The sequence below is a fragment of the Pan paniscus genome, chromosome 20 (genome assembly GCF_029289425.2).
Source record: "Pan paniscus chromosome 20, NHGRI_mPanPan1-v2.0_pri, whole genome shotgun sequence".
NCBI classification, from domain to species: domain Eukaryota; kingdom Metazoa; phylum Chordata; class Mammalia; order Primates; family Hominidae; genus Pan; species Pan paniscus.
In genome coordinates this window covers 41,623,641-41,643,271 of record NC_073269.2, presented here as the reverse complement: position 1 = coordinate 41,643,271, position 19,631 = coordinate 41,623,641, and the positions used below count along the sequence as shown (strand labels likewise).

Below are 19,631 nucleotides of genomic sequence, written 5' to 3'. Positions count from 1 at the left end.
GGGTGCAGTGTCCAGATGGAATTGGGTCAGGGACCTCTTCTTACACATTCTGTGTCCATCAACATTGTGATTATTTGTGGAATTACCTGTTTACATGCATGTATTCATCCCCTGCAATGAGATCTTCCTAAAATCCAAATCCCTTTCCCTGCTTAAAACCCCTTGATGGGGGCCAGGCACGGTGGCTCACTCCTATAATCCCAGCACTTTGGGTGGCCAAGGCAGGCGGATCACCTGAGGTCAGGAGTTCAAGACCAGCCTGACCAACACGGTGCAACCCCATCTTTACTAAAAATACAAAAATTAGCTGTGCGTGGTGGTGTGCACCTGTAATCCCAGCTATTTGGGAGGCTGAGGCAGGAGAATTGCTTGAACCTGGGAGTCGGAGGTTGCAGTGAGCTGAAATTGCATCACTGCACTCCAGCCAGAGTGACAGAGCGAGACTCCATCTCAAAAAACAAACAAACAAACAAAACCCTTGATGGCTCCCCAGGAGCCCTGGAGACAAAGTCCAGGCTCCTCACCACGGCCCACAGATCCTTTATGAATTGGTCCCTGTTGCTGCTGTAGCCACGTTTATTTTTAATTTTTTAAATAGAGATGGGGGTCTCCCCTATGTTGCTCAGGCTGGTCTGGAACTCCTGGCCTCAAGGCATCCTCCTGCCTCAGCCTTCCAAAGTGCTGAGATTACAAGTGTGAGCCACTATGCCTGGCCCACATTGATAGTTTTTAGCAGTGGTATGAGATCGTCCACCTCTGGGCCTTTGATCTTGTTGTTCCTTCTGCCTGAAACATTCTTTGCCTACCTGACTTCTCAAATCAGCTGTCTCCTCCTCCAGGGAGTCTCCCCTGACCCTTCTCCTCCTGGGCTAGATCAGGTCTCTCCTTTTGGCCTCCCTCAGTCCCCTGGAGTCTTCTCATCCCAGGTCAAAACACTCTGATGATGGGTCTGTCTTCCCACTGGACTGTGAGCTCCTTAAGGGGAGGGTCCAGGGCTGTCTTGGTCCCTGCTGTATCCCCCGCATCGCTCACAGGACGACCAGACAGCAGGCTGTCTTTAGGGGCTCAGTGGCTCTCAGAATGGCGTAGGCTCTCTTTACAGTGTAGCTCTGAGTCCTGTGTCCTCCAGCTTGGAGTGGGGAAAGAGTGAGTGGTGTTGGGGTGCAAGCACTAGTTTTAATTCTTTGATGATCCCTTGCACTGGGAGGACACACAGCACAGTAAGCCCTTTTCAGGGTCTGAGTCTTCTCTTCAAGGGGACACAGCAGATATACTCTCATGATTGGGTCTGATTCCTTTACAAATCCCGACACAGGGCAGGGACACAGTAGGCCCTATGGGCTTTGGGTTTAGTTTCTTTGCCTCTCTCATCACAGGGCGGGCACATGGCAGGCTCCCTGAGTCTGGGTCTCCTTTGATCATTGCGCAGCACTGGAGGTGGGTGGTTCCTCATCCCAAGACTAACCACCGAGGAGGGAGGTCCGCGAAGATTGCGGAGGGAGTGAAGGCGGAGTCGAGAGGCCGGGCCTAAGGGGGCGGGACCGGGGAAACTGACAGCGAGGGGTGGGGCTTAGGGACCTGGGAGCTTAAGGGACTTGGGGCTGGTGGCCCGCACTTCAGGGTCTTCAGGGAGAAGAGGACTAAGACACTGCAGTCTTTTAGCGAGCAAGGATCCAGGCCTCTGGATCATGTGAGACGCCTGGGTCTCCGAGGTGGGGAGGCCAAATTCCAACATGTGGAGCTGCACACTTAGGCTCCCTAGCTGGTGTAGTCAGTATCAGCGGGAAGAATGCAGCAGAGGAGAACGCGCGAAGAGGTTTGACCGAGAATTTTTATTGTGTCACTGCTCCCCGTCCGCCTCCCGCACATTCCGGATAGGCTAGGCTGGGCACGCGGCCCCCGAAGCGGTACGTGTACTTTCGCCCCCCGCTCTTGCGCACGATGTCGCGGCGATAGTAGTAGCGAAGGCCCCGGCTCAGCTTCTCGTAATTCATGCCCGGCTTTCTCTTGCGCTCGCCCCACAGCCGAGCCACCTAGGACAGAGGCCCGCTCGGTCGGAGTGGGAAGGGGCGGGGCTTGGCGATAGTGGGGAGGGCCGGGCCTGGGGGCGGTGTGCAGTGCAGACCTGGGCGAGGCCTCGCAGAGCCCGGTGGAGACTGGGTTGGTTGAGGCAGGAGTACAGGCGGGAGATTGGGTTTGAGAAGGGTTGGGCGGGGCCTCGAGTGGGCCGGGGAGCGGCGGGGCCGAGGGCTACGCGATTGAACCTAGCCCTTGGGCGGAGCTAAATTGAACTAGAAGAGACGGGGCAGGATTTCGCTGGGCAGGGGAGCTGCCCCACCTCTTTGGGGTCGCACAGCTGGAACTCGCGGCTGTTGCCAGTCCAACGGATGCAGCTGCTACGCGCCCCGTCGTGGAGCAGCTCCAGGAGGAACTGCCACAGCTGAATGGGACCTGCGAGATGAAGGGAGGGGCACACTCAGTCTTCCTGGCCCTAGATCACACTACTTCAATGATCTAGAGGTCCGGGTCCTCCCAACTCGGGACCCAGGACCCGAGAAGGGGATCCGCCCCCCCTTCTCTGAGATCCAACAGTCAGCCTTGGAGACTCAAGCGTCCAGGGCCCCAGTCTCAGAGATTTAGGAGTTTGGCCTCCCCATCTCGGAGACCCAGGAATCTGGGCCTTTATCGCTTTCGTTTTATATAATCCAGGAGCCTGGGTCCTCATCCCCTTGGTCCCTATAAGACTACCAGTTTCTTAGCCCTCTCCTCCCCAAGGACCTGGAGTGCGGGCCACCGGCCCCTCCTTCTTCGAGCCCCTGGTCCCTAAGCCCCCGCCCCCTCACTGTCAGTCTCCCGGGCCCCGCCCCCTTAGGTGCCTGGGTCCCGGCTCAGGACTCCAGCTTCGCCCTCCCCGCAGTCTTTGCGGCCCTCTCACCTCGGTGGTTAGTTTTGGGGCATCGAGCCAAACTGGCACGGTCCGACTGCGGGCTCGGTTCGGAGAAAACGGTGAGAGCTGAGCTCTGGTACCGCTTCAAAGAGGTGGTGCCACCCGCATGCAGCCCCGGGTTCCAGGAGGTGGTACAGTCCGGGCCCGCGGGCCCGCCCCACGAAATGGTACAGTCCGTGCGCGGCTCCCCGCCCAGGCCACTGCCCCAGTAGGTATCGCCGTCCGGCCCCACAGAACAGTCCCAGCTGGTGTTGCTCCCGGCGGCCTGGGCGCGCGACCACGAGGTAGCCCCTCCCGCCACGGGGACGCAGTTCTGGCCCGCGGCGCCTTCGGAGCCGGCGGCGGGGATGGGGCCCGGGCCGAGAGGGGCGGGGCCCAGGGTCTGCGAGGCGCCGCTCCAAGAGTCCCAGGCTGTGCACGCCATGTCTGTCCAGTCCCCCGACCACGGAAGAGCCTGAGAGTCGGGCTCTGTGAGAAGTAACGGATCCCGAGTGAGGGGAGCCCAGGTGCCCCCTCAAAAACTCCAGGGTCTAAGCTCTCAACCCTGGCACTTGGGGCCCGGCTGTCCCGGATCCAGGTCATGCCACCTTGAGGGCGCAGGTGTTCTCAGTCCTCAAAGATCAGGGAGTCTACACCTCTAGCCCCGGTGCCTCGGGACCCCAGTCCCCACCTCCCACCGCCTCTCCCCACACTCACCCGCCCCCCATGGAACTTCTGGGTGCAGTAACGCGGAGCCCCAGTCCAGCTGTGGGAAGCTTGCCAGGGATGAGCTTGTACCTGAGTTTAGGGAGGACTGTGAGCAATGAAAGAGACCCCTCAACTACCCACTCTCTAGTCTCTACTTGTCAGGGACTGGGAGTTATGGCCCCCCCAGCCCGTATTTCAGCACCCCGCGCCCCCTTTTCCTTCACCCTCAGGGGTCAAACACGCGGCCCCTCCCCACCCAGTCCCAGGAACCTAGGCACGCCCCCCTCCTCCCTTTGCCCTAGGATCCCAGCCTCCCCGCTTCTTCTCCAGCACTTAGGGGTCCCAGCCCGCAGCCACCTTTCCAGCATGTCTCTGCTGTCGCTGTCGGCGTGTCCCCTTGGAGTGCCAGATCAGGGAAACAGAAGCCTAATTTGGCTCCTTCTGCAGGCGATAAGGGGTTAGGGTCAGCAGAGGCCCCACCTGGACACCCTCCCCACACACGTTGTGGCAGCCTCGGCAGCCTACCAAGCCCTGCCAGCTTGTTCCCTGGAGGCACTTCCTGTGGGGGTGCCTCATCCCAGTTCCACAGGTCCATGGATGCGATGAAGGCCTTCTGAATGTTCTGGGTCGGGAAAAGTCCAGATGGCAATGGGTGAGCTGGTGACACTTGGAGGCCCTGGAGTCTGGGCCCCAGCCCTAGCTTCCCTCAGAGCCAGGAGTCCAGGCCTCCGCTCCCTCCTTCCCCAGGAGCCTAAAATCTTGGTCCTGGGAGTGAGGGACCCCAGCTCTCTTCCTCTGTTAGACCCAGGAGTCCAGGCCCCCGGCTTCTTGGGAGTCTAGTCCCCCAGGTCCTTCCTAACCCAGACACCCAGGCATCTAGTCCTCAGTTCATGGCTCACCTCTGGCGGGTTCCTCTGCCCCCAGCCGGGGGTCTCAGCCCCATTTCATACCATGCACCCCCCTCCCCCAAGGGCCTGGGCAAGGGGGAATTTTCCGAGACGTCAGAGCAGGGGTCGCAGCCAGGCTCAAGTTGCAGGGGCAGGGGCGGGGCCGAGCCTCGACCCCAGCCTCGGGGATAGGTGCTGGCCTCTGGGGCTGCCCTGCTGCAGGGGTGGCGTGGGCTTGGAGCGAGGCTTGGGGAACAGCGGGCTGGGTGAGGGCAGGGCGGAGGCTGGGAGAAGTTTACGGGGTGATGGGGGCGGGGCGGGGGGCTTGGTGAACGGGCTGTCTGCCTCAGGGTCTTGATCCTGCGACATGGGGGGAGTGAGGGGAGAGGGTCTGGGGTCAGCTGGGCTAAGCTGGGCTTATCTGCAACAGGAAGAGGGATTTCCGGCCAGATTCCCCCACCCGCCCCCAGCGTCAGCTGACGTCACAATCGGCAGAGTAACTGCGGGGGCGTGGAGCAGGAGTGAAGGCCCACCCAATCCCCCACCAGGCCCAGTAGGGAGGGCGTCCTGGGGCTGCTTCCCAGGAGTGCCAATCATAGCAATATTGACATCAACAATTTCAACAATAACAATAGTAGCAATAACAGCCAACATTAAATGAGGGCTCATTGTGTGAAACCAACTGTGCCATACCCCTTCATTGAATCCTTCTATGAGGCAAGTACAATACATACTCTCATTTGATGAAGGGGGAAGGTAAGGCAGGCATCCTCCCACTGCTCTCCTTCTCCAGACCCCATGCCCTTCCGCGCTGTAATAGTTTAGGACAATTGGGGAAACTGGAGTATGAACTGAATATGAAATATCATAGAATTCTTTTCTTAGATTTGATAATGGTATTCAGGAGGAAAGATATCATTTAGAAAATGAACTCAGAGATGAAATGTTATAATGTCTGTAACTTGTGGTTGGGCGCGGTGACTCACGCCTGTAATCCCAGCACTTTGGGAGGCTGAGGCGGGTGGATCATCTGAGGTCAGGAGTTCTAGATCAGCCTGTCCAACATGGTGAAACCCTGTCTCTACTAAAAATACAAAAAATTAGCCGGGCGTGGTGGCGGGTGCTTGTAATCCCAGCTACTCGGGAGGCTGAGGCAGGAGAATTGCTTGAACCAGGGAGATGGAGGTTGCAGTGAGCCAAGATCATGCCATTGCACTCCAGCCTGGGGAACAAGAGCGAAACTTCATCTCAAAAAAAGAAACAAACAAAAAAAAGTCTGTAACTTGCTCAAATAATTCAGCAAAAAACAACAAAAAAACACAGCTATACATGTAACATATACATACATACATGAAATATTTAGGACATACCTAAACTATAAAATTGTTCATGTAAAATTCAATAACTGGGTGTCCTATATATATATAAAATATTTTTCGAGATGGGGTCTCACTCTGTCGCCCAGGCTGGAGTGCAGTGGTGCGATCTCAGCGCGCTGCAACCTCTGCCTCCCGGGTTCAAGCAATTCTGGTGCCTCAGCCTTCCAAGTAGCTGGGATTACAGGCAAGCACCACCATGCCCGGCTAATTTTTTGCATTTTTAGTAGAGATGGGGTTTTGCCATGTTGGCCAGGCTGGTCTCGAACTCCTGACCTCAAGTGATCCACTTGCCTCGGTCTCCCAAAGTGCTGGGATTACAGGCGTGAGCCACCATGCCTAGGCTAATTTTTGCATTTTTAGTAGAGATGGGGTTTTGCCATGTTGGCCAGGCTGGTCTCAAACTCCTGGCCTCAAGCTATCCACCTGCCTTAGCCTTAGTGCTGTAATTAGAAGCATGAGCCACCACCGTGCCCAGCCATCCTGCTGTATTTTAATAAGTATGTAATATTTACCATTAAAAATAACTTTTGCATATCGGCATCTTCCAGTCCCCAGCCCAGCCTCTTGATCATTAACTACTTGCCGTTCTGGAGAGCGGGTGGCATTGCTCCTCCTTCCATTTTACAGAAAAGTAAACCGGGGGTCCCATGGAGTGGGAGTGGGACTGGGATTGGAATCAGTGTGGGGTAAGCCACAGAGCCCTGGAGCATCACTGGTCCCTCTATCCATCCAGCGCGGAGGCCTGAAGGGAGTCCTGGCTTCCCGTCCTTGAAGCTGGCCTCTTGTCTGTCTCTCCATGTCTCTCTGCCCTCTTTCTTCAGGTTGGCATATCTAAAGCTGGGTCTCTGTTGCCACGGGCCTGACTCCAGTGAGGCTTTGTCACCTGGTCTCTTCTGACATCTCTGTCCCTCCCCATCTGTCTTTGAGTGTTCCTATCTCATCTCCTTGTCCGTCTCCATCTGTCTCTTGGTTTTCTCCCCGTCCCCCTTCCCACTGCACAGTCTCTGATGGTTCTTATCTCTGCCTCTGAGCCTCCTGCTCACAGCGCCATCTCTACCTCTGCTTGCCACATTCTATGTGTGTGTGTCTCTTCTTGTTCTCAGGAAGACTTGTGTGCATTAAAAAAAAAAAGATAAACATTTAGGGGGTACAAGTGCAGATTCCTTACTGGATATATGTCAGTATATCCAGTATACTGGCCTGGGCCTTTAGTGCACCTGAATAGTGAGCAACGTACCCAACTGGTAACTGTTCAGCTTCCCCCACGCTCCCACCTTTTGGAGTCTGCAGTGCCCCACTCTGCATGTCCACGTGTACCTGCTGTTCTGCTCCCACTTGGAAGTGAGAATCGCATGCATTTGGAAGCGTCCTTTCTGGAGCCATCCTCTCTTCCCATCTCCTCCCGTGACCCTATGCTTGCTGTCAGTACAAGGGGGGTCAGGGGTAGAAAAGACTAGTGATGGGGGGAAGGGGCTTTGAGGATCCTGGGGCTGGGTGGTCTGGCCCAGGTGGCAGGGGGCTAAAGGGCACTTCCTGCCAGGGAGGGAGGCTCTCACCCTCTGACCAGACTGGAAAATGTGACGTCAGAGAGGGGGCAGTAAGGCGGGGAAGACAGGAACAGGAGAAATTCGACACCTCTCCTGGGGCACCTCGGTCCCTGAGAGGCCTTGGTATTGTCCATCCCCCGACTTATGCCCCACAAAGTCCTACCCAACCTGCTCCCTCCTAATGGAGGGTTCTGATGGCTGTGTCCCTGGGAGACCCTCCACTCCTCCCCATACTCAAACCTGCCATCTCCCTCCTCTGGCCCAGTCCCTGCCCCAGCCTTCTTCTAGACTTCCAGCCACAGTGGTGGTCGCAGGGCGTTTTTTTTGTTTTTTTTTTTGAGACAGAATCTCACTCTGTCGCTAAGGCTGGAGTGCAGTGGCGCGATCTCAGCTCACTGCAACCTTTTACCAGGTTCAAGTGATTCTCCTGCCTCAGCCCTCCCAAGTAGCTGGGACTACATGTGCCCGCCACCACGCCCAACTAATTTTTGTATTTTTCAGTAGGCACAGGGTTTCACTATGTTGGCCAGGCTGGTCTCGAACTCGTGACCTCAAGTGATCTGCCTGCCTCCCAAAGTGCTGGGATTACAGGCGTGCGCCACCGCACCCAGCCGGTCACAGGGCCCTTTCTACAGCGCACATCTGTGCTGCCCAGGACCTTGCTGCTGCTTGAATTTTCTCAGCTTTTTGGGGCTTGCTGCTGCCTTCTGCGTAAAGCTTAAGCTCTCAGCCTGGCATTCAAGGCCCTGCACAGACACCTCTTCAGACAGGCAGAGGCCAGCTTGGAGCTGGGAAAAGAGGGGAACAGACCCCAAGTCTCTGTTCTATCTGTGGGTCTCTCCTCCTTTTTCATTTCCCAGCTCCAAGGGAGAGAACAGAGACCAACAGGGATATAGAAGCTTAGAGACAAGAAATGGAGGGGTACCCACAGAGACAGAGATAGAGGTGCCCACCGAGACTTAGAGCACGGTGAGCTGGCTGGGCGTGGCAGACTGGAGAAGCTGGAAAGCCCCAGAGGAGACTTGGGGGTGGACAGTTCCTTCAGGAAGGGCCCCCTCACCCACAGGTCAGCGCCCCCATCCTGCCCTGACCACTCTGGGCTCTTATCGTCAGGGCATCGGGCCTATTTTCTGCCACTGGACCTTGAGCTCTAACGGTGCAGGGCCCAGGACTTTGTCACCATTGTGTCCTCAAGCACTGTTCAGACCCTTGGTGAGAGTCTGCTGGATGGAAGAGGGCCTAGAAGGCTGTGAGCTCCAGAAGGGAAGGGCCTAGATCTCCTACCTTGGTGCTGAGAACACAGGAAGTAGCCAGGACACGGGGATGGGCCTCAGCTTGGCTTCACCCTTGCCATTGGCCCCCCTTTCTCCTCTGGAATAAGCAGCACTCAGCATGTGTGGAAGAGGTTTGAAGAGGGAATGGGTGCGCAGGAAGGGCTCAGAAGCCCCCGCCTGGGTGTTTGCCTGGGTAAACTCTCAAGACTCCCCACCATTTCCAGCTGTGGGGAAGCCAAGCCCTGCTCCCCACAGCGTGCTTCCATGCCCAGCCAGGGGTGGAAATGAACGTAAATTTATTGAAACTGGTTTTGGGGCAGGGGATGGGTGGACAGCTGGGGGTTTTCCAAAGAGAACTGAGGGAGGAGCCAGCGCCCGGCCAGGTGGGAGCGGGTGCCTGGCCACAGACCCTATCTCAGGCCCAGCTTCTTCTTTTCCTTCTGCTTCTTGCGGACCACGTCCAGATTCCGGTCCTTCCACATGCTCTTGCGAAGCTTGATGGGGCGCGAGCCCACATACTTCCCTGTGGAGACAGAGGGTTCAAGGCAGGCTCGGGTCAGGCTTAGGCCAGCGCCTGCCGCGCCTGCAGTTCCCAGGGGAGGCCGCACCCACCATTCATCTCACGCATGGCGCGCACGTAGTCGCTGGGGTCCTTGAAGCTGACGAAGCCGTAGCCCTTGGTCTTGCCTGTGCGCTTGTCACGGATCACCTTGGCCTTAAGGAAGGATGGGAAGCGGCTGAAGGCACGTGCCAAGATGTCATCGTTCACCTCATTGCCCAGATCCCCACAGAAGATCCGGAAGTCATCTGGGGATGGGGAAGAGATGACATCAGAGGATGCAGAGGCCTTGCCCAGTGTCTACCTTGTCTGAACGATCACACCTTTTCGGAGGTATCTAGTCTCTGCCTAGGGACCTCTTAGTAATAATGGTCAACACCTACTGACCCTGCGCCAGGAGCTCTGCTGGCACCTGGAGGGGTGTTTCCATTTCTGGCACTCCCAACCATGCTTTTACACTGAGGCACAGAGAGGTGAAGTCACTGCCCACAGTGACACAAGCAGGAAGCGGCAGAGCTAAGACAAGAGCTCAGGCATCTGGCTCCAGTCCTTACTTTTAACCTTGAACTGCACTGCCCTCCCCACCCCAGGGCCACCTCACTCATTCCTGTAGTAACACCCTTAACTCTGCCCTAGCCCTGGCCTTTCCTCTGAGCCTTGGTGTCCCTTGGTCCCCTGGACCCCTGTCACCCACTGGCTGCCCGTCATGGCACCTCAGGAACATGGGCTTCATCTTTCCTCAGCCCTGCTTCCTTGGCAAGGCCTGCCCTAACTCCCCCTTGAGACCTGGACATGCTGCCTGCTCCTCCGCCATGGCTGCACCCAGCTGACATTCTCATGCTGCCTCTGAGTTGGGCCTGTGCTTCCACTGAACATGCTCTGTCCCAATGAATCCCTGTCCCCACAAGGGAGGGGATGAGGAATATGAGGCTTAAAAGGCTAAGTGAGCCAAGCACAGTGGCTCACGCCTGTGATCCCAGCACTTTGGGAGGCTGAGGCAGGTGGATGACTTGAGCTCAAGAGTTCAAGACCAGCCTGACCAACATGGTGAAACTCCATCTCTACTAAACAATACAAAAATTAGCTGGGTGTGGTGGTGGGTGCCTGTAATCCCAGCTACTCGGAAGGCTGAGGTGGGAGAATTGCTTCAACCCAGGAGGCGGAGGCTGCAGTGAGCCAAGATTACACCACTGCACTCCAACCTGGGTGACAGTGCGAGACTCTGTCTCAAAAAAAAGAAAAAAAAAAACAAAAGAAGAAACAAAACAAAACCAGGCTAAGTGACTTGCCCAAGGTCACAGAGCTAGGGTCTTCTCTGGGCCAGGTAGACGGTCCCAGGAGAGGGGGCAGAAGTCAAACACTGAAGCAGGAGGGGTCCATCTCCTTCCTCAGCCATTGCACGGCTGCCCCATGGCGTCTGTGATATGGGACACTCTAAGCACAAGTTAGGCAATGCCAGGAGCAAACAACCGGACAAACTCAGAAGGTGGGACATCATACATGACAACTGCCCCGGACACTTCAAAAAATATGTACAAAACAAAGAGGTAGGAAAGAGACCGTTCTTATTAAGATATAATCGAGGCTGGGCGTGGTGGCTTATGCCTGTAATCCCAGCACTTTGGAAGGCTGAGGCAGGCGGATCACGAGGTCAGGAGTTCGAGACCAGCCTGGCCAGCATGGTGAAACCCCGTCTCTACTAAAAATACCAAAAATTAGCCAAGCATGGTCGTGCGCGCCTGTAGTCCCAGCTATTCGGGAGGCTGGGGCAGGAGAATTACTTGACCCCGGCAGGTGGAGGTTGCAGTGAGCTGCCGAGATTGCGCCACTGCACTCCAGCCTGGGCAATGGAGCAAGACTCCGTTTCAAAAAAAAAAAAAAAAAAAAGATATAATTGAAGGACATAAAACTGCATGCATGCTGGTTCAGGGCAAAAACATTAATAGTTCTAACAGAGTTTTGGGACACCTAGGGAAATACAAATATAAACTGAAAAGAAGATACCGAATTAGTTAATGTTCTTAGACTTGATAATAGTATTATGATATGCAAAAAGTATCTCTTTTCTTTTCTTTCTTTTTTTTTTTTTTTGAGATGGAGTCTTGTTCTGTTGCCAGGCTAGAGTGCAGTGGCCTGATCTCGGCTCACTGCAACCTCTGCCTCCTGGGTTCAGGCGATACTCCTGTCTCAGCCAACCGAGTAGCTGGGATTATAGGTGCCTCCCACCAAGCCTGGCTAATTTTTTTGTATTTTTAGAGACACGGGATTTCACCATGTTGGCCAGGCTGGTCTTGAACTCCTGACCTCAAGTGATCCACCTGCCTCCGCCTCCCAAAGTGCTGGGATTACAGGTGTGAGCCACCATGCCTGGCCAAAATATCTCTTTTCTTAGGAGATAAATACTGAGATATTTAGAAGTGATTAATTCACTTATAACTTGCTTCAAATGACTGAGCTAAAAACAAAGAAACCATATACATACACAAAGAGGAAAAAAGTGAACACAGCAAAATGTTAATTGCAGAATCTAGGTGGTGGGTAGACGGGTGTTTACTGTGCCATCTGTGTTTAAAATTTTTCCCGGCCAGGCACAGTGGCTCATGCCTGTAATCCCAGCACTTTGGGAGGCTGAAGCAGGAGAATCACTTGAACCTGGGGGGCGGAGGCTGCAGTGAGCCAAGATTGCGCCACTGCACTGCAGCCTGGGCGACAGAGTGATACTCTGTCTCATAAAAAAAAAAAAATTTTTTTTATCCTAAGAGTTGGGAAAAAAAAAGAATGCTCTCTGAAGCCAGGCACCTCATGAGTAAAATGGGCTACAAAGCCCCATGTCCCCGTCACCTCCACCAAGCTCCGGCCCATGGCTAGGTGAAGAACCAGTCCCTGAGCCATAGCCTCCCCTCCCCAAGGTGGGCTAACAACAGCGCCCACCCTACTGAGAGGGTTCACCCTCCCAGTCTGCAGCCCAAGGACAGCAGCCTGGTCTGACCTTGGCCGAGCCACGCCTGACCTCGAGCTTCAGCAGCTTACCTGCATCCCACTCCAGCAGGCTGGGGTCCTCCCAGCTGCTCCCTGCCGCTGTGCGAATGCACCGTTTCAATTTCTCTGGCTTCCCCTTCTTCTTGTCTTCACCCAGGGGCTCTGGGACCTGCAGAGGAAAGGGGAGAGGTGCAAAGGGGTTGGTATTGGGGTCTCCCACTGTCCTTTGGTCCCCGGCCCTCCTGCCACCACAGTAAGGGCTGGATGTGCTTCTGGATGTGGGGCACATGTGTCCGCCTCCCTCCCCTGGGTCCTCCTGCTGTCCGGTCTGTCTGTGTGGAAGTTCCTGGGCTCCTGTCTGCCCCCCATCCCTTCTGTCCCTTCACCGCTAGGCTCCCTGCTTACCTCAAGAGCCATGAGGCCTGGGGGTGGCTCTGGCCGAGGGGGCCGGGGCCGAGGACGCAGGGACAGGAGTTCAGGAATGCGCAGCGGGGGCAGGAGGCCGCGGACGACCTCCAACGGGAGGGGCAGGGGCTCAGGCTCGGGCAATGGCATGGCCAGGGCCAGCGGCAGGCTGGGCCCAATGACTGCAGGGCCAGCTGGGGCACCTCCTGCCCCCACGGCCACAGCCGCGCTAGCCTCCTCCAGCCCAGCCGCCGCCGCCACCACTGCCTCTTCCTTCTCTTTCAGGCCCAACCCCAGGCCTAGGCCCAGCTCTCGGGGTGCTGCTGGCTCTTCCTGTGGGTAAGAGGAGAGCATGAAGGGGGCCGGCTCACAGGCTCAGACTTTACTGTCATCTCCATTCCATCCAACAAAGAAAGGGCCTGGGGGCCAGAGAGCAGCCAAGAGACACCCAGGCAGAGAGTCTCCAGCCAGACAAACACAGAGAAGGAGAAACACAGGCAGAGAGAGACAGCCACAGACAAGAACATCAGTAACAATCAAAAGAGAAATATTCCAATAGCATGTGTTTCTCTCTGTACTCTCTTCACAAAAGGAGAGAACAGATTTTGCCACAGAAAGATGCAGAAAGAGACAGAGACAAAGGCAGAGTGAGAAGGTAGAGAAACAGAAAGTCAGGAGAGAGGCCAATTCAGACATAGCCCATTGGGCCAGGATGGATGGTCTCTCCGTCCACCGCACATCTGACCGTTAGTTCCCTGTTCACACTCACCAGAGGGGGCCTCAGTGCAGCCATGGAGCCCAGCGGGGGCCCTGGAGCCCGAGCCATTGGTGGCAGCATCATGGGTGGTCCAGGGGGCCCAGGCAGAGGGGGGCCCACGAGGGCCTGGTGAGGGGGCCGTAGGGCCATAGGGCGGGGGCCGGCTGCTGCAGAGGAGAGAGCGGAATCTGTCAGGGTGTTAGTGGGGAGTTCCAGGGCCTGGGGGGAGTTATGTGGCAGGGATGATGACCCTGGCCCCTCACCTGCTCTCTGTAGCACGTGGGGGACGAAGGCTGGACGCAGGATAGGGGCCCTCTGGGGGGCCACAGCTGTGGGAGAGAGAGATGGGGGTGTGTGTCATGGGGGACAGGGGCACTTGGGACAAGGTGTGTGTGTGCATGCGTGTGTGTGTGTGTGTGCACTCTCAGCATCAAGAAATCCTGGAGAAGAGTCTGGGGAGCCCTCCTGGAGATGTGGGGGCCTCTCCCCTGGTTCATTCCATGAAAATTTACCACTGAGAAGCTCCTCTGGCTCAGCCCTGTGGCAGGCAATGCTGGGGACACACCAACAGACCCAGGGTTCTCAGGGAGCTCCTGGTCCAGAGGAGGAGGGAATGGAGACATCACTAGAGAAGGAGAGCCAATGGGGACCAGCGCTGGAAGCCGGGAAGCCCAGGCAGCGGGATCAGTGCTAAGAGAGGGGAGCCCTCTGACCCAGCCAGGCCCAGGGAAGGCTTCCTGGAGAAAGGGACCTGTGAGCTGAGACCCGAGGGGCAATGAAGTGTTAGGCAAGGGGTGAGTGGGAATATTATTGGCAGGGAGAATATTTATAAGCAAAACCTTTCCCTTTTCAGTTTAGTGTAACTGTAATAGAAGCAGTGGGGCTTAGAGAGTGTCATGAGAAGGGCTGAGCAGCCAGCAGGCACCCCAGTAGAGCTTTTTTGTTTTTAAAGCACAGCATTCTTGGCTGAGCCATGGGTGTCCTCCTGAGGGCACTGGGGAGCCACAGCAGGGTTGGAAGCTGGGCAGGGGAAGTAGGTCAGATTTGCATTTTGATCAAAACCATACTAAAAAGTAAGAGACATTACAACTTCTCAGAGATCATCAGATTAACAAGTATAACAGGATTTAGGTAACATAAGTAGCACGTTTGGTTTAACCGAGATTATACCAGAATTTTACATCCAAGTAAGAACACGCATCCTTTTCATACATATGAGGAAGTAATGTCCTACAAATTGACAGTGTGAGTAAAGGTTACCTGAAGAACAAAAGGTGGAATATAGAAAATGGCCTGGGGGGGAAGGATGGCTGGAAGATTACAGCTGGGTGACAGTGAGCAGGGAGAGAAGGGACCTTAACAAAAGCACTGCTGGCACATCCCGGAAATGTTCGGGCTGCTGGGGATCTCTCCCTGCAAGAAGCAAGGTCATGTAGGGTTGTGACTGCCAGGGGAAAAGCCTGGCGCTTGTCTCAACAGTTCGTTCATCCCATCAACAGACAGTACATAATGCTTCCTATGTGGCAGATACTGAGACTTCTGCCCCTCATGGAGCTTTTATTTTAGAGGATGCAAAAGATGATAGCCATAGTAAATAAGAAATTATATAGCTTGTTATGAGGTGTTAAGTGCTGTGGTAACTGGGAATTAGGACTGACAGCAGGAGGGTTGGTTTGCAATGATCAGGTTAAAACAAAATTGACATCATCAGAAAGGACATGATCAGGTTTGTGCTTTAGGATGACAACATCAAGTTGGGATCAAAGGCAAAGGGTAATTTAGAGCAAGGATTTAGGCAAGAGGCTGAAGTCATGTAAACAAGAGTGCCTGATTAAATGTGGGGGTCCCTGGCCCCAGACTCACCTGCCCGCCGCAGGAACATGGCTTCTCGAGCCTCTGGGCTGTCCAGGTGACTCCGATCACCAGGGCCAAAGCCAACTGTTGGGAGGGGAGAGGCAAGGATGGTGGGAGGAGAGTCCTGTGCACACCTTTTTACCACCCTGCCTGATTGCCCAACCCCCTCACCTTGCTACTCTTTACTTACCAGGGCCTACAAAAGGAGGGCCACCCACCATGGGAGGAACTACTGTGGCTGCAGCAGCTGCTCGGGCCTCCAGAGTCTGCTGGACCTGTTGAGGAAGAGGTCAGGGTGAGGGGCCTGACTCAGCATTCCCATCTGCTGCGGCCAGCTCACCCCAAGAGACCAAGAGCTTCATGCTTTGTGCTCTGTATGTGGCTGGCTAGCTCAGGTCTTAGCTAAAATGCCACTTCTCGGGGAGGCTTTTGGGATCACACTAGGGCTCTCTGAGCAGCAGCTTCTCTCACCACCTTATTTCATCTTCCCCACAGCACTTAGCACCCACTGAAACTGTGTCCAACCTGTCCTCCCCATCTCCCATGCACAACCTCCATCCAAGCCACCATTAACTCCTGTCTAGATTACTGTACTAGCCCCTTCCTCCATCTCCTGGCTTCTGCCCTTGTCCCTTACAGTCTTTTTTTTTTTTTTTTGAGACGGGGTCTCGCTCTATTGTCCAGGCTGGAGTGCAGTGGCACGAGCTTGGCTCACTGCAACCTCCGCCTCCTGGGTTCAAGTGATTTTCCTGCCTCAGCCTCCTGAGTAGCTGGGATTATAGGCGCCCGCCGACACGCCCGGCTAATTTTTGTATTTTTAATAGAGACGGGGTTGCACCATGTTGGCCAGGTTGGTCTTGAACTCCTGACCTCGTGATCTACCCGCCTTGGCTTCCCAAAGTGCTGGGATTACAGGCGTGAGCAACCGTGCCTGGCCGCCAGGGTTCTTAAAATGGCCATTAGGCTCTACAAGATTTGGCCTCACCTCTCTGTCCTTATCTCCTCCCACTTTCCTCTTTGCTCACTCCACTATCACTGGTCTCCTTGCTGTTCCTTGAACACAACAACACAACAGGTATGCACCTGCCTCAGGGCTTTTTTTTTTTTTTTTTTTGAGACAGAGTCTCGCTCTGTCACCAGGCTCCAGTGCAGTGGCGCAATCTCGGCTCACTGCAACCTCCGCTTCCTGGGTTCAAGCGATTCTCCTGCCTCAGCCTCCCAAGTAGCTGGGACTACAGGCACGTGCCACCACACCCAGCTAATTTTTGTAATTTTAGTAGAGATGGGGTTTCACCATGTTGGCCAGGATGGACTCGATCTCTTGACCTCGTGATCTGCCCGCCTTGGTCTCCCAAAGTGCTGGGATTACAGGTGTGAGCCACCACGCCCAGCGCCCAGCCTATTTTCATCTTAATAATTTCTCTCTCTTTCTCTACTAGTCATATATAGTTGGCTACTGAGCACTTGAAATGTGACTAATGAGAATAACGAACTATTAAATATAAATTTTAAATATATCAGAACAGTCTCGTCATTGCAGAAAGCTCTACTGGACAACATGCTCTAGAATATAAGCTCCCACAGGGCAGAAATGTCTCTCTCAGTCATTACTGTGTTCTCAGTGCCTGGCATATAAAATATTTGTCATGCTAATTAGTCAACAAGCCAAAACGTCAACAGCTCTCTGTAAACAAACACCTACTCTGTTCGAGGCATTGTGTTCCCTGACTTATATGCCTTAGCTCAGCCGTACCTGCTGGTATGTGTTGGTCGCGATAATTGGGCGGATCACAGGAGCCGCTGGGACCTGCATCGCTTCTACTGTGGGGACCGTGGGGACCGTGGGCACCGCAGGCACAGCAGTTGGGATTCCAGGTACTGGAGCCCCCAGAACTTCCTGCTCAAACCTGGAGGAGTAGAACAGACATCAGCGCTCAGGACCTCGTACCAATTTTGGAACTGTGGGTATATCGCGAGGGGACCCTCACCCCTGCCAACCTCTCCCCTATCCCCGCCCCCACAATCCCGAAGGTCCCACTTCCCCATGTTAGAGCCGTATCTCCGGCCTATCGAGGCCTGGAGGCTCCGAGATTCGGTGGCTCTGGCTCTGGGACGACTTTTATCACTCTCTGTCGCGGGCCTTACAGGGCCATCTCCGCCTCCATTTCCTTCAAGCGTTCCTCGCCGCTTTTGCCCGGGATGCCAGCGCCAGGACCCGGGACCACGGGTCCTCCTGCACCCGGGAGTCCCGGGGCTTGCCCCGCCCCAGCCATCGCTGCCGTCGTCGCTGTCGCCGCTACTACAGTCTCTGCTTAGCCGCCGCAGCTGGTTCTGCTGTCTACTCTCCCCCTTCGTCCGGGTGGGCTCCCGAGGATGACGTCCAGCAAAAGCGACGGGCGCTGGCGCATGACGTCATACATTCGGGCGCGAGAGCCAATGAGATTTGGCCACACCCTCAGGGGAATATAGGCCAATCAGAGTGAGAGAAGGACACACGAACGCAAGAACCTGGGCCTATGAGAGCACAGCGGAGAGGCGGCCCCGCTTTCCTGGAGGACCACCGGCTAATGAGAGCGAAGCAAAGTCAGTTGGGCCCATCCCCAATGTGGAATCTGGACCTTTGAGATCGCAGGAAAGTTTGGAGGACCCTCCTGTGCCACCGCAGAGCCCGCGCCAGAAGTTTAAAAAGACGCTAAAGTCCGTGTCAACCCCAGGGTTGGGCAAGGCTGGGAGGCCTGGCTGGCCCCTCGGGGCCCCTATCCTGGAGTAGGTTGACACCCGACCTGTGGTTCCCACGAAGACCGGAGACGCCCGGGAGGAAGCGCCTGACCCGGCTTCCTGGAGGAGGACAGCTGAAGACATTTAAAGATGAGAGCTGTTCAGGGTGGGAGCCAAGGCCCAGAGACTAGTGCAACTCAGAGGAGCACGTCCGTGGGCTTGGTCCCTGTCCTTTCTTGGGCCACAGCTGACCCTTTTTTTTTTTTTCCCGTAGCCCTCACAAGTGTTTTATTCTGAGTATTTTCAAACATGCACATTAAGGGGAATAGTATAACGCACTCTTAAGTACATCTCAAACGCTACCAATATTCAACACTTCTGTATTTCGCTTGATCTATACTTCTTTGTCACGCGCGTCCGTGTGAAGAGACCACCAAGCAGGCTTTGTGTGAGCAACAAGGCTGTTTATTTCACCTGGGTGCAGGCGGGCTGAGTCCGAAAAAGGAGTCAGCAAAGGGTGGTGGGATTATCGTTAGTTCTTTCAGGTTTGGGATAGGCTTATAAAGTACATTCTCAAGGGCGGGGAGAATGTTACAAAGTACCTTCTTCTTTTTTTTTTTTTTTTTTTTTTTTTTAGACGGAGTCTTGCTCTGTCGCCCAGGCTGGATTGCAGTAGTGTGACCTCGGCTCACTGCAACCTCCACCTCCTGGACTCAAGGGATTCTCCTGCCTCAGCTTCCCTAGTAGCTGGGATTACAGGTGTGTACTACCATACCCGGCTAATTTTTGTATTTTTAGTAGAGGCGGGGTTTCACCATGTTGGCCAGGCTGGTAGCAAACTTCTGATCTCAAGTGATCCACTCGCCTCGGCCTCCCAGAGTGCTGGGATTACAGGCATGAGCCACTGCGCATGGCCTTATACTTTTCTTATTTTTATATTTTTTTGCTGGAGTATGTTAAAGCAAATTCCAGACATCAACTCAGTCATAAATGCGCCATTATGTCTCCTTAACAGATAAGAACTATTTTTTTTTTTTTGAGACGGAGTCTCGCTCTGTCGCCCAGGCTGGAGTGCAGTGGCGCGATCTCGGCCCGGCCGATAAGAACTATTTTTAAAAAATACCATTAACGCTGGGCTCAGTGGCTCACACCTGTAATCCCAGCACTCTGGGAGGTCGAGGTGGGCGGATCACCTGAGGTCAGGGGTTTGAAACCCGCCTGGCCAACATGGTGAAACCCTGTCTCTACTAAAAATACGAAAATTAGCCGGCCGTGGTGGCGTGCGCCTGTGGTTCCAGCTACTCGGGAGGCTGAGGCAGGAGAATTGTTTGAACCCGGGAGACAGAGGTTGCAGTGAGCCGAGATCGCGTCACTGCACTCCAGCCTGGGCGATAGAGTGAAACTCAGTGTCAAGAAAAAAAAAATGCCATTAACTATGCCATTATGAATACCATCAAATTAATTTCTTAGTATCATCTAACACCCAGACCGTGTTCAGTTTTCCTTGTCTCAAAAATGTCTTTATACGATAGTAGAATCAGGATCAAAACAAGGTCCAAATATTGCATTTGTCTTTTTTTTTTCCTGTCAAAACTTAAATTTTTGCTTGCTCAGATGTTTACCAACAAGAAAAACTTA

At 54.6% G+C, this 19,631-nt stretch overlaps 2 protein-coding genes across 5 annotated transcripts; both read right to left on the bottom strand.

Moving 5' to 3' along the window:
* Positions 1-1,813: 1,813 nt before the first annotated feature.
* Positions 1,814-4,994, bottom strand: ETV2 (ETS variant transcription factor 2). 2 transcript variants are annotated; one of them, XM_003816127.4, is made up of 7 exons: positions 4,534-4,984; positions 4,160-4,256; positions 3,992-4,075; positions 3,644-3,724; positions 2,936-3,415; positions 2,339-2,451; positions 1,814-2,033 (listed from the first exon to the last, which is right to left on the bottom strand). In XM_003816127.4, the coding sequence occupies exons 2-7, from the start codon at positions 4,227-4,229 to the stop codon at positions 1,833-1,835; spliced, it is 1,029 nt and encodes a 342-aa protein (XP_003816175.2). In that variant the 5' UTR covers positions 4,230-4,256; positions 4,534-4,984; the 3' UTR covers positions 1,814-1,832. The 2 variants fall into 2 exon arrangements, with proteins under 2 accessions (XP_003816175.2, XP_008967423.2); XM_008969175.5 differs by having other exon boundaries at positions 3,992-4,256; positions 4,534-4,994.
* A 4,006-nt stretch (positions 4,995-9,000) lies between these two features.
* Positions 9,001-17,708, bottom strand: RBM42 (RNA binding motif protein 42). Of its 3 annotated transcripts, none has more exons than XM_003816106.5 (10): positions 17,421-17,708; positions 17,029-17,182; positions 15,466-15,550; positions 15,285-15,359; positions 13,685-13,750; positions 13,434-13,609; positions 12,665-12,997; positions 12,311-12,428; positions 9,334-9,528; positions 9,001-9,244 (listed from the first exon to the last, which is right to left on the bottom strand). In XM_003816106.5, the coding sequence occupies exons 1-10, from the start codon at positions 17,546-17,548 to the stop codon at positions 9,132-9,134; spliced, it is 1,443 nt and encodes a 480-aa protein (XP_003816154.2). In that variant the 5' UTR covers positions 17,549-17,708; the 3' UTR covers positions 9,001-9,131. The 3 variants fall into 3 exon arrangements, with proteins under 3 accessions (XP_003816154.2, XP_008967427.2, XP_003816155.2); XM_008969179.5 differs by having other exon boundaries at positions 13,434-13,588; positions 17,421-17,688; XM_003816107.8 differs by lacking the exon at positions 13,685-13,750 and having other exon boundaries at positions 13,434-13,588; positions 17,421-17,688.
* Positions 17,709-19,631: the final 1,923 nt, after the last annotated feature.

What these genes read in the sequence shown, in the direction of transcription:
- ETV2 (XM_008969175.5), bottom strand. Translation starts at nt 4,229, where the DNA reads ATGGACCTGTGGAACTGGGATGAGGCACCCCCACAGGAAGTGCCTCCA. An exon ending in AGAAGTTCCATGGGGGGCGG is followed by an intron (nt 3,416 to 3,643) that starts GTGAGTGTGGGG and finishes TACTTCTCACAG; the next exon opens with AGCCCGACTCTCAGGCTCTT. An exon ending in CCCCAAAACTAACCACCGAG is followed by an intron (nt 2,452 to 2,935) that starts GTGAGAGGGCCG and finishes TTCATCTCGCAG; the next exon opens with GTCCCATTCAGCTGTGGCAG.
- RBM42 (XM_003816106.5), bottom strand. Translation starts at nt 17,548, where the DNA reads ATGGCTGGGGCGGGGCAAGCCCCGGGACTCCCGGGTGCAGGAGGACCC. An exon ending in CCCTCCTTTTGTAGGCCCTG is followed by an intron (nt 15,360 to 15,465) that starts GTAAGTAAAGAG and finishes CCCTCCCAACAG; the next exon opens with TTGGCTTTGGCCCTGGTGAT. An exon ending in CCTGCTGGAGTGGGATGCAG is followed by an intron (nt 9,529 to 12,310) that starts GTAAGCTGCTGA and finishes CCCCATCCCCAG; the next exon opens with ATGACTTCCGGATCTTCTGT.